Source organism: Grampus griseus (assembly GCF_964374135.1).
Source record: "Grampus griseus genome assembly, chromosome: 5".
In the NCBI taxonomy this organism is placed as follows: Eukaryota; Metazoa; Chordata; class Mammalia; order Artiodactyla; family Delphinidae; genus Grampus; species Grampus griseus.
The window spans coordinates 28,262,423-28,279,821 of NC_138998.1; the positions used below are offsets into that span (position 1 = coordinate 28,262,423).

At 37.9% G+C, this 17,399-nt stretch overlaps 1 protein-coding gene across 2 annotated transcripts in view; it reads left to right on the plus strand.

The window, feature by feature from the left end:
* The window catches only part of PIK3CB (phosphatidylinositol-4,5-bisphosphate 3-kinase catalytic subunit beta), a 188,474-nt gene that overhangs the window by 147,696 nt on the left and 23,379 nt on the right, over positions 1 to 17,399 (plus strand). For both annotated transcript variants that reach the window (XM_082654636.1, XM_082654637.1), the window contains 3 exons: positions 1,678 to 1,821; positions 3,078 to 3,177; positions 16,639 to 16,817. In XM_082654636.1, the coding sequence (XP_082510762.1) occupies positions 1,678 to 1,821; positions 3,078 to 3,177; positions 16,639 to 16,817 (423 nt within the window). The remainder of the gene's footprint in view (positions 1 to 1,677; positions 1,822 to 3,077; positions 3,178 to 16,638; positions 16,818 to 17,399) is intronic.

Below are 17,399 nucleotides of genomic sequence, written 5' to 3' on the forward strand. Positions count from 1 at the left end.
ATATCTATAAAATACAGATATGGGATAATATTGTACATTTAAAAATCACACAGCTGTGTCTTGCCATATATATTGTTTTACATAGTTTTTTTCCTTTATTCAACATTAGGTTTTTGAGGTCAGTCTCTCCTGTTACATATAAATGTAGTTTATTCCTTTCACTACTGTGTAATATTCTTTCATAGAGATGTATCGTATTTACTCCATTTCTCTATTGAGGAACATTTTAAATTTTCTCAAAATTTCCCTCTTAACAATGCTACAGTGAACATGCTTGTACAATCTCTTTAGGGTAGTACATGTGTGAGAATCTATGGGATTTCTTGGATGAAATGTCATTATTGAGACAGTCTTAGACAATGGGCATTTTCAGGTTTATCCATTTTCTTACTAGCCTCAAAATGAGGGGTTATATACCATATGGTCATTTGAAAAACAAAAGTTCTCAGAAAATTATGGATACTGTGATACATTTTTTTTCCTTTTCTTCTTTTTAAAATAAATCATTTATGTTTTAAATTGTGTGCTCTCCAAAACAAATTATACAAACTCTTTAACAGTGGTTATTTTGGGGGAGTGAAATAAGAAGTGTAAGGAAAGAGGAAGCCTCTTCTTTTCTATACTTCTTTGTTTTACGCTACTTATAGATTTTATAGTGGGCATGGATTTTACAATAAACTTAAGATGGTTTTATAGATAGTTTTAAAAAATGAGGCTCCCAGTTGTTCCTCAGTCTCTCTGTTTGCATTGGAGATCTGAAGGGGAGGGGCTACCTGGCCCCCCTTGGACTGAGCTAAGTGTTTTTCTTAAATATATTGATCCCTAGGAGGAGATTGCTGTGATCCCCATGTTCCATATAGGTAATTCTAATGTGTCTTCCTATGTTAAATTTTCTGGTATGAGGTTTTTTCTGGTGTATAGTATCCTAGGTTTCAGTCCCAGGTCAGTATCCTAGGTTTCATTCCCAGGTCTGCTTTAGACTACTGCTTAACCATTTATTGTCCAAGACTATAGTCACCAAGTAGAGGACTTGGGATACATATCTTACCTGACTACTGGAATTGCCTTTGATGGGAGTGTGTTTACATGTGAATGGTTTGGAGATGGATACAAAATAGAGAGCCCGAACATTAATTAATTCAGCTCATTTAATTACAGTAGTATGTCAATTCAATGAATCCATTCCCACTTACAAATACACTCTTTATCCTTCAAACTATTTGAAGATTTTAATTGTTCATTCATTTTCTGGAGCAAAAATTACTTAATCCCAATGATATGAAAGGAAAATAAGTTGAATTACTGATGGAATTTGTATTTTAAAAAGCTGGTTGGTTGACTACGTAACTTTTTCAGCATGATCAGAAAACTATTACCTAATTTTATTATAACTCTCGGCTGATTATAAATACAATCATCAGTTGTATAAACCTAGTTAACTTAATAAAAATGCCCCATATATCTGTTCTTTGCTCCTTTTCACTCTTCTGCCCATCAGAAATTCTCAGCTTTTCTTATGTTATTGTAACAGTGAAACAGTGAATGTAAGTGTGCCCCAAGCTTGACCCAAAAGAACCATTGTGTTTCAGTAAGTTAGTATTTGATAAGTTTGATAGGAATGGGTCTTTTTCCAGCACCGATTGTTGAGTGACTTACTGTGTCTTTTGTTTTTTTCAGTGATGAAGAACTCTCTCAGTATCTTTTACAGTTGGTGCAAGTTTTAAAATATGAGCCTTTTCTTGATTGTGCCCTCTCTAGATTCCTACTAGAAAGAGCACTTGCTAATCGGAGGATAGGGCAGTTTTTATTTTGGCACCTTAGGTAAGTCTTTTATATTTCAAATCAAATCCACCACGTGCTTTTGTAAATATTAACCAGCATAATACAGGGCATGTAGTAAAACAGTCTAGCTGCTTTAGTTGTTTCTGAGTCATCCATAACATTTATGCTTTCTTGGTATCTACTCCTATTTCTTGATACCCAGACTCTCAATTTTCATGATTTGGCAAAGTAACTGAGATAAGTGTCCCTTTATGCCTCCTTGATTTATAACTGAAATTAATAATTTTTATTATGATAATTATTATAATTAATAATAATTATTATTATAATGTATTGCTATTTTCCAGTAAAGTTTACTTATTGTGTTAATATTTTTGGACTAAAAACGTACTTATTGGGTAGTGGTATCATCATTGCTACTATTGCATAAATAAAGATTTTAAAGTTTTCCTATAACAACAGCAACTTTATTTTTAGCTTCTTTATTAACTAGGTCATTTTCAGAAATACATGAATCTTATTAAACCAAGTTTATATAGGAGTCAAATAGGGAAAGAGAACTAAAGTTCTTCTGTTGCCTAGGAAGGTTGTCAATTCCTCATTTCTCACGCTATACTTGGACATTAGTGATTTTTTTCCATCTGGACTTCAGAGTACTGAAGCTAATCATTAATAGAAAAAAATAACTTTTCTCCTTTTTGGCTAAGCTTCTTAAGGAAAATAAGCTGTATAGTATTTTGATGTTAATTTTAGGAGTTATATTTCTGAATCTTGATTTCTTTATTATCCATAGTTTTTCCTTTCTTGTTTTTAACTTGTCTTCTTTTCTCATCCATTTCAATCTTCTTATTTTTAAATCCCTCAAGGAATAACAAAATAAGGTATTCCTTCCTTTTTCAAATGTGTACACCATTCTTTAAGTGAAAAAAAAAATCACATAGAAGCTAATTGAGGGATTAGTCAATTGTGTGATCTGAGTCGGATCTGTGTTGCATCTGAGTTGTCTGTAAATTGGTAGTATTACCATTTCACTCCAAAAAAACAAATAAGATGTGATAACTTTGGATTTCTAGGAGTAAACAATTAACTAATGATAAAATCACATATCTTTTTGAACTGTAGTGTTTAAAGAATTAAAAGTTGAGCATCCCATCTGTGATTGTGTACAAGATGATGTGTTCTCCCTTTCTTTGATTAGCATAATAAGTTAATTTCATAATAGAATAAAGAAGTCAGTATTTTTATTTGGTGACCTGAAGTGTTTGATAAATCTTCATAATATTAACTTTCTGCAGGTCAGAAGTGCACATTCCTGCTGTTTCAGTACAATTTGGTGTCATCCTTGAAGCATACTGCCGGGGAAGTGTAGGTCACATGAAAGCGCTTTCCAAGCAGGTATCAGCTTATTTTAATCTTCATGTTCACTTTGTCACATGGTATTTGATAAATTGTGTCATATGCTAGTTCTCCTATTACAGTATTTCATAGAAGTTTCAGTAACTGAACCCAGTTAATACATTTTTTAATCAAAATGTAAGCCAAGAAATGAAGTTTCAACAAATTCAGCAGAATATTATTAATTGAATGCTATCTGAAAAATTAGGATTCCTTATAGTATTAACACCATGCCTTAAATTTTAGTAGGAAATACCTATTTAGACATGCTTAACAATGGATTTGATGGTAACAAAGATTATGAAATCTTTAGACGCTGTTTTTCCATACCCCTGAGTTACTCTTTCCAGTTAGTATAGTATTTATGATTCATACGCTCTGCCATTTGTTTTAAACTGAGATATTTTGACACCTAAGTTTGTAGGTGTTACAGCTTCTAGAATTCAGAATCCTCAAGCTGCTTTTGCAAACTATATATACATGCCTGAAATTGTGATGCTTTCCCACATTCCCTCATTTTCTTCCTAGGCCTTCATTTTCTAATCATTTCAGGTGATGAGTTATTAGTGATACTAATAGGTCAGATATTAAATGCTTACTGTATGCCAGGAAGTATACTAAGTGTTTAAAGTATGCTATTTTACTCTCCTAATAATGTGCCACAGTATTTACTGTTACTGTCTGGATTTGACAAGGTGAAAAAACAATCTCTCCAAGAGATTAAGTAACTTGCCTAAAAACCCACAACTATTAAGTAAAAGAGTAAGTTTCAGACTTAGCTCTCTGTCCAACTATAAAACTAAATCTCTTTTTATTATACCGGGAGTTTTCAAACCTTTTAAGCAAAACCTCTCTTTTTTAAATCAAAACTCAAAGATAGATCCATTTTACAAAATAGACAACAATGTCATTTTATCAGTATAAATGTATCTTTGAAGCTAAAATAAAACATAAGCCATTAAACAGAATCATGATGCTGTTTTATTGAACACAGAATTTCATCAGGCGTTATTGTTGACAGTTGTCTCAGTATCCAGTTATTTGTTTATTTTATTTTGGAGATAATCCTGACTTATACCTCTAAGTAATTACAAATAGTAATGGTTTTTAAAGAGCTTTCTTGCAAATGAGAAACATAACCTTGGCCCAAGCTTGATTTGTTGGTGTCTTCTTGGTCCCCTGAAGGATGAGATGAGAGCGTTTCTGCCGTCAGGTAAAGCAGCCCTGTATTAGCTTCTTCATGCTGGAATCCTTCATTGACAGATAGCAACGATATGCTCTTGTTCTCTAGCAATAGTTTTACCTAAATTGAGTATTATCTAACATAACTCAAGAAGATTTTTTAAAATGGTTTAATATATATTTACTCAGAACCTGCTATATGCTAGGGTTTGTGTTGCTGTTGGTGATGTGAAGTCTTATTAGCTATGTTGCTGTCATCAAGGATTTTATATTCCACAGAGTAGGTACACAAATTAGTGATATTATGATGGCAGTGTTATTAATGGGAGTATTATGTATGGTAGCAGAAAAAAGAGGCACATATTCTAGCTTAGGGCATTAGGCAAGAGGTTACAGTGCAGGTGACACTTGTTGTGGGTTTTAATGATCTGGTTAGCTAGTTGGAGAGTGTGGTAGTCAGTGCTCTACAGAGAGACAATTGTGTTTGTGTCTATATAGAGAGAGTGAAGGGGGCAGGTGGGTGAGATTGAGATTTATTATAAAGAATTGGCTCATGTGATAATGGAGGCCAAGAAGTCCCAAGATCTGCAGTCAAGCAAGCTGGAAATCCAGGAGAGCTGGTGTAGTTCCAGCCTGAGTCTGAAGGCCTGAGAACCTGGAGAGCCAACAGTATGAGTACCAGTCTGAAAGCAGACGTGACACCCAAGAAGAGCCATTGTTTCAGTTCAACTCTGAAGGCAGGAAAAGAACAATGTCCCAGCTCTAGGCAGTCAGGCAGGTGGAATTCCTTCTTTCTTGCAGGCGGGTCTGCCTTTTGTTCTATTCAAATGTTCGGATGAGGCCCACCCACATAAGTGAGGGCAATCAGCTATATTCAGTCTACCTATTCAAATGTTAATCTCATCCAGAAACACCTAGAATAATGTTGGTCCAAGTATCTGAACACTCCGTGGCCCTGTCAAGTTGATATGTAAAATTAGCCATCACAGGTCAACTTGGCATCCATATGTAGCTCCTTAAACCCTTACTTAATCTCTAAATAAAGCCAATAACAAGGTCAAAATTCCACCTAACATGATACAACGAGGCTGAGTACCACCAATTACTCATTAACTTCTTTCTCAGAGGAGGAGATAATCTCCTTGAGTGGCGTTTGTACTTCTCCTTAATTCCCTGTAAATTAAATAGTATGTTGTAAAATTAATAATACTTAAATATTAAGATTTAAGTAATGATATAAAGTTAATGTATCTTATGTTACATGTTAAGGGAATAAGAGTGAGAAGGAAACAAAGATATTTGTTATATGTGTGTATATATGTGTGCATACACCCATATTCATAACAAAATAAGATATTAATGACAGTCCTCATTTCTGTAACTGATCACGTGGTTATATCTGGTATTTATCACTACCATCTTCTAACCCATCCTGTATTCCCTTTGTCTTCGGCAAGCACCTCAGTTGGTTGTGTTCTTTACATGCTGGGATGACCTAAAGCTTCATTCTTGAAGAGTCTAGGCCATTAGTAGTCCTACCTGGATTGACTTGTAATTTCCCATTGATCTTAATCACTGGACATGGTAATACTAAGAGATCACCTATATTCTAGACATACTCTTCCCTAATTTCTGCTTTGAAGTCAGGATCAATCATCCTAGCCAGCACCATAATGTACTTCTTTGCCTGTTGATCCAGAAGCATGAGGAGCCCAAAATGGCTGGGCAGGAGTCTTACCATCCAGTTCAATGGAATTGTTGTGTCTCCCAGTAGATCCAGAAGCATGAGGAGCCCAAAATGGCTGGGCAGGAGTCTTACCATCCAGTTCAATGGAATTGTTGTGTCTCCCAGTAGAATCATTCTTCTCTCTGTAACTAAGACCTCTGTGCCAACAGAGCATAAGATCTCAGGAACAGGAGGCAAAAATTTTGTTAGTGGGTCATTAGGGGTAATAGGGAGAGGGTACTACTTCCATTTTCACACTTCATGGACCTGTGAATCCTGGCTATTGGAGAAACAGCATCATATATTGGATGCTGATTCAGAGCATATACAGCCTTCTACAGAACCTTGCCCCAGCCCTGTAAGGTATTCACATCTAGCCAGCACTGTAAATGTCTTCAAAAGGCCATTCCACTGTTTTATCAAGGCAGCTACTTCTAAATGGTAGGGAACATGGTAAGACTAGTGAATTCTATGAGCACGAGCCCATTGCTGTACTTTATTTGCTGTGAAATGAGTTCCTTGATCAGAAGCAATGCTATGTGGAATGCCATGATGGTGGCTAAGGTGTTTTATAAGTCCATGGATGGTAGTTTTGGCAGAAACATTGTAGGCAAATTCATATGCAGAGTGTTTGTTCCAGTAAGAATAAGGTACTGCCCTTTCCAGAAGGGAAGCAGTCCCATGTTATCAACCTGTCATTCCATAGCTGGCTGATCACCCCCAGGAAATGGTGCCATATTGGGCGCTCAGTGTTGGTCTCTGGTGCTGGCATATCAGGCACTCAGCAGTGGCCGTAGCAGGTGGGCTTTGGTGAGTGGAGGTTCATGTTGCTGAGCACATACATAACCTCCATCCCTGCCACTGTTCTCCATTGGATGGTGACCGGGTTGGCTGAGGAAAGGCTGGCTGGTATACATGGAATGGGTCATCCTATCCACTTTATAAAAATCTTCCAAGGTTAAACTTTGGTGAGCATACAGTGGGACAAAAATATCTTTTATTTTTTTGCCCATTCAGAGAGGTCTATCACATACCTCTTCCTTAAATTTCCTTGTCACTAGTTTTCCAATCATGTTCCTTCTAAGTCTCTGACCAGTGTTGGTCACAGCTCGTGAATTGCTATATAATTGCACATATGGCCATTTCTCCTTCCAAGCAAAGTGAACAAACAGGTGCACTTTCTGAAGTTCTTCACACTGGGAGTATTTCCCTTCACCACTGTCCTTCAGGAATGTTCCAGAAGGGGGCTCTAGTACCACAGTTGTCCACTTTTGTATGGTGCCTACCTATTGTAATCCAATAATCTGTAAACCATGGTTAAGTCTTCTCTTCCTGTGTCAGCTGATCATAAGGAACTCCCCATGAGGCCATGCTGCAGGATAGGATAGAGAAGGTAGTATAACAGGAGTGAGAAACCACGGACATTTGGGCCACTTCTTCATGTCACTTGTGCCTTCAGGACCCGATTGGGCCCAGTCTCGTATATAACCACGTTCACTTGATGATGGAGTGCCACTGTGCTTGCCCATCTTTATGTGTGGTGGGTCAGATAACACCTGGTTCATGACAGGCAGCTCAGGTTGCATGGTTACTTCATGGCCAGTGGTTAAGCGTTGTCTCTACTGAAACCCAGAAGCAAGCTAAGAGCTGTTTCTCAAAAGGAGAGTAGTTATCAGTAGGGCATGGTAGATTTTGTTTTTCCCCAAAATCCTAAGGATCTGTGCTGTGGTTCACCTATAGGAGCCTGCCAAAGGCTCCAAATAGCGTCCCTATATGTCACTGACAGATCTAGCACCATTAGGTCTGCTGGATCATGTGGCCACAACTTGCATGGCAGTTTGGGCCTGCTGCAGAGCATTCTCTTGTTCTGGGCCTCACTCAAAACAGGCACCTCGGGCTTCCCTGGTGGCGCAGTGGTTGAGAGTCCGCCTGCCGATGCAGGGGACACGGGTTCGTGCCCAGGTCTGGGAAGATCCCACATGCCGCGGAGCGGCTGGGCCCGTGAGCCATGGCCGCTGAGCCTGTGCGTCCAGAGCCTGTGCTCCGCAACAGGAGAGGCCACAACAGTGAGAGGCCCACGTACCGCAAAAAAAAAAAAAAAAAAAAAAAAAAAACCAAAAAAAACAAACCGGCACATTTTGAGGTGCTGGGTCACTCAGTAAATAGGCCAGAGTGCATGAGGAATATGTTGCCTCCAAAATCCAAAGAGGCCCACTAGGTGTTGTGCCTTATTTTTGGTTGTAAGCAAATAAATTATTCTTCACCTTAGAAGGGATATCTTGACATGCTCCATACCACTTTAACCCTAGAAGATGCACTGAGACTGAAGGCCTCAAATTTTTGTCAGATTTATTTCCCACCTTCTAACGTACAAATTTCTTTTAAGTCTAGAGTAGTTGCTACGTGTTACTTACTAGGTTCAGTCAGCACAATGTTATCACTGTAATGGATCAGCATGATATCTTACTGAAAGGAAAGTCGATTAAGGTTCCGGCAAGCTAAACTATTACATAGAGCTGGAGAATTGATGTACCCCTGAGTTAGGACAATGAAAGTGTATTGTTGGCCTTGCTAACTTAAGCAAATTAATTATGGGGGTCCATATTGAGACATACGGAGAAAAAAAGCACTTGTCAGATCAGTAGTTGCATACCATGTATCAGGGGGTGTGTTTATGCAGTGAAACTACATCTGGTATACCACCTGGTTAATGCTGTAACAATCCACTGTAATTCTCTAAGAGTCATCTATCTTTTGTACAGGCCAAATAGGCAAGATGAATGAGGATGTGATGGGAATCACCACCTTGCATCTTTCAAGTCCTTGATGATAATACTAATATTTACAGTTACTCCAGGAATGTTTTTACTGTTTTCTTGGGAAGAGACAGTTGTAATAACTTCCACCTGGCCTTTCCCATCATAATAGCTCTCACTCCACGGGTCAGGGAAACAACATAGGGATTCTGCCAGCTCCTGAGTATATCTATTTCAGCTATGCATTCCAGAACTAGAGAAATAACCACAGGATGGACTTGGGACCCACTGGGCCCACCATGGAACAGATTTGTGCTAAAACTCCATTGTTAACTTGGCCTCCATAAGCCCCTACTTCGGTGGACCTCTGATGTTTTGGATCTCTTTGAATTAGTGTCAATTCAGAACCAGTGTCCAGAAGTCCCTGAAAGTTCTGATTATTTCCTTTCCCCCAGTGTGCAGTTGCTATAGTAAAAGGCCATGGGTCCCTTTGGAGAAGCCAGGGGAAAGTCAGTTTCAGTCTGGTTTATATAGGAGAGTTCACAGGCATCATTCAGCGTTGATGAAAGTATTGGGGGATTTATTAACTTTTTAGTGTGTCTAAGCCTATGAGTACATGTTAGAGAACTGAGGTGTTTATTATTGTCATGGTGTAAACGTAGACCATAAGCTGTATGTGACTGTAAGTATTACAGTATGTAAGCTGTAAGTATTAGCAGGGTAGTTTCATCTAGCTCATATAAACTGAAATCAGTATATTCAGTCCACCTAACTGAACTTTTCTGTAGTATTAAATATTCTCTCCCAGACTTTACTTTTTGGTACTACATTGTTTTTTCCTTGTGGCAAAGACTCCCCTACCTTTTTACCTTTTCTAACTTCTCTATCTCATTTGAAAGCCATTTGTTTCACCACTCCTAACCTGCTGTTCATTCCTATGCCTCTGTGGTATCACACCCTAATTTTATATCAGCTCTCTGTAGTATTATAATTTCCAGTTCCACTACACCTTTTTTTTTTTTTTTTTTTTTTGCAGTACGCGGGCCTCTCACTGTTTTGGCCTCTCCCATTGCGGAGCACAGGCTCTGGACGCGCAGGCTCAGCGGCCATGGCTCACGGGCCCAGCCGCTCCACGGCATGTGGGATCCTCCTGGACCAGGGCACGAACCTGTGTCCGCTGCATTGGCAGGTGGACTCTCAACCACTGCACCACCAGGGAAGCCCCCACTACAGTTTTTTAACTCATTTGCATTGCCAGAGGAACTACCGTAGGTTTTCATAGATGATTTTAATATTTACGGTTTTTCAACAGAATACACATTTTTCTCAAGTGCTCATGGAACATTCTCCAGGATATATCATATCTTGGGTCACAGATCAAGCCTTGGTAAATTTAAGAAAATTGAAATTGTATCAAGTATCTTTTCCGACCACAAAACTATGAGGCTAGGTATCAATTACAGGAAGAAATCTGTAAAAAATACAAACACATGGAGGCTAAACAATACACTACTTAATAACGAAGTGATCACTGAAGAAATCAAAGAGGAAATCAAAAAATACCTAGAAACAAATGACAATGGAGACATGACGACCCAAAACCTATGGGATGCAGCAAAAGCAGTTCTAAGAGGGAAGTTTATAGCAATACACTCCTACCTTAAGAAACAGGAAACATCTCGAATAAACAACCTAACCTTGCACCTAAAGCAATTAGAGAAAGAAGAACAAAAAAACCCCAATTAGCAGAAGGAAGGAAATCATAAAGATCAAATCAGAAATAAATGAAAAAGAAATGAAGGAAACGATAGCAAAGATCAATAAAACTAAAAGCTGGTTCTTTGAGAAGATAAACAAAATTGATAAACCATTAGCCAGACTCATCAAGAAAAAAAGGGAGAAGACTCAAATCAATAGATTAGAAATGAAAAGGGAGAAGTAACAACTGACACTGCAGAAATACAAAAGATCATGAGAGATTACTACAAGCAACTCTATGCCAGTAAAATGGACAACATGGAAGAAATGGACAAATTCTTAGAAATGCACAACCTGCCAAGACTGAATCAGGAAGAAATAGAAAATATGAACAGACCAATCACAAGCACTGAAATTGAAACTGTGATTAAAAATCTTCCAACAAACAAAAGCCCAGGACCAGATGGCTTCACAGACGAATTCTATCGAACATTTAGAAAAGAGCTAACACCTATCCTTCTCAAACTCTTCCAAAATATAGCAGAGGGAGGAACACTCCCCAACTCATTCTACGAGGCCACCATCACCTTGATACCAAAACCAGACAAGGATGTCACAAAGAAAGAAAAGTACAGGCCAGTATCACTGATGAACATAGATGCAAAAATCCTCAACAAAATACTAGCAAACAGAATCCAACAACACATTAAAAGGATCATACACCATGATCAAGTGGGGTTTATCCCAGGAATGCAAGGATTCTTCAATATACGCAAATCAATCAATGTGATAAACCATATTAACAAATTGAAGGAGAAAAACCATATGATCATCTCAATAGATGCAGAGAAAGCTTTTGACAGAATTCAACACCCATTTATGATAAAAACCCTCCAGAAAGTAGGCATAGAGAGAACTTTCCTCAACATAATAAAGCCCATATATGACAAACCCACAGCCAACATCGTCCTCAATGGTGAAAAACTGAAAGCATTTCCACTAAGATCAGGAACAAGACAAGGGTGTCCACTCTCACCACTCTTATTCAACATAGTTTTGGAAGTTTTAGCCACAGCAACCAGAGAAGAGGAAATAAAAGGAATCCAAATCGGAAAAGAAGAAGTAAAGCTGTCACTGTTTGCAGATGACATGATACTATACATAGTGAATCTAAAGATGCTACCAGAAAACTACTGGAGCTAATCAATGAATCTGGTAAAGTGGCAGGATACAAAATTAATGCACAGAAATCTCTGGCATTCCTATACACTAATGATGAAAAATCTGAAAGTGAAATCAAGAAAACACTCGCATTTACCACTGCAACAAAAAGAATAAAATATCTAGGAATAAACCTACCTAAGGAGACAAAAGACCTGTGTGCAGAAAATTATAAGACACTGATGAAAGAAATTAAAGATGATACAAATAGATGGAGAGATATACCATGTTCTTAGATTGGAAGAATCAACATTGTGAAAATGACTCTACTACCCAAAGCAATCTACAGATTCAATGCAATCCATATCAAAGTAGCACTAGCATTTTTCACAGAACTAGAACAAAAAAATTTCACAATTTGTATGGAAACACAAAAGACCCCGAATAGCCAAAGCAATCTTCAGAACGAAAAACGGAGCTGGAGGAATCAGGCTCCCTGACTTCAGATTATACTACAAAGCTACAGTAATCAAGACAGTATGGTACTGGCACAAAAACAGAAATATAGATCAATGGAACAGGATAGAAAGCCCAGAGATAAACCCACGTACATATGGTCACCTTATCTTTGATAAAGGAGGCAGGAATGTACAGTGGAGAAAGGACAGCCTCTTCAATAAGTGGTGCTGGGAAAACTGGACAGGTACATGTAAAGTATGAGATTAGATCACTCCCTAACACCATACACAAAAATAAGCTCAAAATGGATTAAAGACCTAAATATAAGGCCAGAAACTATCAAACTCCTAGAGGAAAACATAGGCAGAACACTCTATGACATAAATCACAGCAAGATCCTTTTTGACCCACCTCCTAGAGAAATGGAAATAAAAACAAAAATAAACAAATGGGACCTAATGAAACTTCAAAGCTTTTGCACAGCAAAGGAAACCATACACAAGACCAAACGACAACCTTCAGAATGGGAGAAAATATTTGCAAATGAAGCAACTGACAAAGGATTAATCTCCAAAATTTATAAGCAGCTCATGCAGCTCAATAACAAAAAAACAAACAACCCAATCCAAAAATGGGCAGAAGACCTAAATAGACATTTCTCCAAAGAAGATATACAGACTGCCAACAAACACATGAAAGAATGCTCAACATCATTAATCATTAGAGAAATGCAAATCAAAACTACAATGAGATATCATCTCACACCACTCAGAATGGCCATCATCAAAAAATCTAGAAACAATAAATGCTGGAGAGGGTGTGGAGAAAAGGGAGCACTCTTGCACTGTTGGTGGGAATGTGAATTGATATAGCCACTATGGAGAACAGTATGGAGGTTCCTTAAACAACTACAACTAGAACTACCATCTGACCCAGCAATCCCACTGCTGGGCATATACCCTGAGAAAACCATAATTCAAAGAGTCATGTACCAAAATGTTCATTGCAGCTCTATTTACAATACCCAGGACATGGAAACAACCTAAGTGTCCGTCATCGGATGAATGGATAAAGAAGATGTGGCACATATATGCAATGGAATATTACTCAGCCATAAAAAGAAACGAAATTGAGCTATTTGTAATGAGGTGGATGGACCTAGAGTCTGTCATACAGAGTGAAGTAAGTCAGAAAGAGAAAGACAAATACCGTATGCTAACACATATATATGGAATTTAAGAAAAAAAATGTCATGATGAACCTAGGGGTAAGACAGGAATAAAGACACAGACCTACTAGAGCATGGACTTGAGGATATGGGGAGGGGAAGGGTAAGCTGTGACAAAGCGAGAGAGAGGCATGGACGTATATACACTACCAAACGTAAGGTAGATAGCTAGTGGGAATCAGCTGCATAGCACAGGGAGATCAGCTTGGTGCTTTGTGACCGCCTGGAGGAATGGGATAGGGAGGGTGGGAGGGAGGGAGACGCAAGAGGGAAGAGATATGGGAACATATGTATATGTATAACTGATTCACTTTGTTACAAAGCAGAAACTAACACACCATTGCAAAGCAATTATACTCCAATAAAGATGTAAAAAAAATATTTACTTTTTTTATTCATGTTAAAGTAACTGTATCTGATTCCTCCTTTTTGGAAAGCCCTTTAATGATGGTAATAATAGCTAACATTTATTCACCGCTTATTGTGGGCCATTTATTCTTCACAAGAATATGAGATAGATACTATTAGTCCCGTTAATTTTATAGTCAGATAGTATTAGTCCCCTTAATTTTATAGTCCTTTTAAAGATACCTCATACCTATCAATTTCTCTTGTGTTCATGCCTACCATCCTTGTCCAACCCACTATCCTTTCTTACCTGGATGTCTTCATTAACCTCCTAAATTGTGCCCCTTGTTTCCATTCTTCTGCACGCACGCATGTGTGCACATGCACACACAGACACACCCACACGTACCTTTATTCTCTACGCAGCAGATAAAATGATCTTTTTAAAATGTAGATGTATTCCCTTTTTAAAATCCCTGTAATATTCATTGCATAGGGAATAAAATCCAAATTTTAACAAAGTCTATTAAGACCCCACTTGATGAGAGCCCTACTTCTTTGGCCTCATTCATATGAGTAGACAGCACTGGATGTATTTTGGTTCTCTGGGAACCTCAGTTTGACTTTTATACCAGCAAACATATGACATATATCTGATCACATTATTCTTACTCTTTTCTTGACTGATGAACAGCCAGGGGAAGATTGTACCCTTTACCTGGCAGTTCTTGTTATCACTGTAAACCTATAGTGTGACAAGGTGTTGAAACACTTAAAGTATTTGACTTATGGCCATGTGGGTGTTCCGAACGCTGTTCCAGGAAATGGATATCAACATAATTAGGGTTAGGCCCTGAAAATTCACAACTGTAGAAACATGCAAGAAATTCAAATTTGAAATACTTTAAAAAATTCTTGTTTGCATAGCCCATTTTTCAGCGAGTTCCCTTTTCACCAGTGTTTGTACAGCTCCTGAAATTGTTGAGAAATGGGGTGTCTGTGGTTTTGACAGATGGCTAACTTGGCAAGCTTCAGCAATCTCAATTTTATCACCAGGCTATATAGAACCTTCGCAGTTTCCTGTGAGCAAGCCCTCAGCCTGTCTGTAGAAACTGCATGCCGAATTCACCTCCCTACAGAGTCTTAGTGGTTTCCTTGCATAGAAGCAAAGTTCAAAAATGAAAATATGGTGTAAAATAAATCTCCTGTTCATCAAAATGCAAGCCATGGTGTTCATAATGTTTGTGCCTACATATTTTTTTTGCCTACATATTTTATATGCTTGTTATACACAATTCACATGTTGATATATGTATTCTGTTTTTATCATTTGTTGTTTCCAGTTTTAATGACATAATGATAAAATAAAATATTCCTTTTTATGTTTTATACCTGGCTGAGGCTGGTTCTTACAGAATTTGACATAATATTACATGGAAAGACCTTGAGTTACTAAACAATAAAGTTGACTTCTCTTTCCTTGTTTTTTTTTAAATAAATTTATTTATTTTATTTATTATATTTGGCTGTGTCGGGTCTTCGTTGCTGTGTGCGGGCTTTCTCTAGTTGCAGCAAGCTGGGGCTACTCTTTGTTGCGGTGCACGGGCTTCTCATTGCAGTGGCTTCTTGTTTCAGAGCACGGGCTCTAGGTGTGTGGGCTTCAGTAGTCGTGACTCGCACGCTTTAGAGCGCAGGCTCAGTAGTTGTGGCGCATGAGCTTTGTTGCTCCGCGGCATGTGGGACCTTCCCAGACCAGGGCTTGAACCCGTGTCCCCTGCATTGGCAGGCAGATTCTTAACCACTGCACCACTAGGGAAGCCCAGTAAAGTTGACTTTTAAACACATGGTTTTATTTATTTATTTATTTATTTATTTATTTATTTATTTATTTATGGCTACACTAGGTCTTCGTTGCTGCATATGGGCTTTCTGTAGCTGTGGCGAGCAGGGGCTACTCTTTGTTGTGGTGCGCAGGCTTCTCATTGCGGTAGCTTCTCTTGTTGTGGAGCACAGGGCTCTAGGCGCGCAGGCTTCAGTAGTTGTGGCACACAGGCTCAGTAGTTGTGGCTTGCGGGCTCTAGAGCCCAGGCTCAGTAGTTGTAGTGCATGGGCTTAGTTGCTCCGCGTCATGTGGGATCTTCCCGGACCAGGACTCGAACCCGTTTCCCCTGCATTGGCAGGCGGATTCTTAACCACTGCGCCACCAGGGAAGCCCCAAACACATGGTTTTGATTCAGTTGGCCATTGTTGATTCCCCTTGTACTACTTGCATGATTTTTTTTTTGCATAAGTTTTGATAGCCAGAGTTACCTCATTATAAAAACCAGTTAATTTAGACTTGAACAATAGCTACTGTTGTCTATATTCGTATCTATTTTATTGTACAAACATTTACTTTATACTCTTAGTGGAAAGAGAATATACTGAGAAGATGTTATAGAAGAGTGATGACAAAGGTAGTAAGGTTGAATGTCAACCCCAGGGTTACTTGTACATAGATTTTCCTTTCGTACTATGGAGTTGCCCAATTACAGTGGTTCAGATTAATTGTATTTCAAATTCTATTACTCAGTTAGTTGCAGAGTTCTGAGTAAAGTTTCATACTTATCTTCTTACCTATAATCTATGTCTCTTTACTTTTCTCTAGTTTATAACATTTTATTTAAGAAAAGGTTCAAGAACATTTGAAAAATGTTGCTTTAAGTAACAAGAGGTAACAATTAATTTTTTTCGTTGTATCTAATATTCTTGTCATAAAGCAAGCACTGTTTTTACGTTAGCTGGTTGTCCTGCCTGTGTATTGTGGGGAGGAGGGTGGTGAGGGAATGGTATTGATTAATATTATCACATGATATTATTTTTAACATAAATGAATTTTGGTGGTGGGGAAACTTATTTTTCAGGTTGAAGCACTCAATAAATTAAAAACTTTAAATAGTTTAATCAAACTGAATGCAATGAAGCTAAATAGAGCCAAAGGGAAAGAAGCAATGCACACTTGTTTAAAACAGAATGCTTATCGGGAAGCCCTCTCTGACCTGCAATCACCTCTGAACCCATGTGTTATCCTCTCAGAACTCTAGTAAGTGACCTTCTGTACTGTGCTTAGTGAATCTCCCATTAAATAGCAATGCAGAAGGGATTTCTGAGTGACTGCCTTAGGGGAGCAGTAGGGACAGCTGTTAGCCTCAGTAAGTGGAATATAATTAAAAAAGGAAAATGTTAAAGTTCTCAAAAGTTATTCTTGTGTTAATAGGACATACGCCTTCTAGCTAAATTTACCTGTGGGATTAGTGAAGGTTAATGCAAGTTCATTTCCTTTCAATTGTATGTAATTAAATTTGCTTTCTATATTACTGGTTTCTAAGAGTTGAAAATCCTATGTAAGCAAAATGTTGGCAGCCATCATAGATTATTTACTAATTAAACTTTCCTATTTCAAAATGAGATTTTTGAATGAATTTAGAAAATTATTTCTCATTTTTACTTTTCCTACAAAAGTAATAATGGGAAAGTGATAATTATGTTCAGTATATCAGTATGCAAAATTGATCCCTCTTTAAGAAATCAAGAATGGAGTTACAATCCAATGTTACATTCTGATTTTTATTGTTTATGTATAATAACATAAAGTTAAGGCAGAATAAGGGAAGGAAAGGAGGAA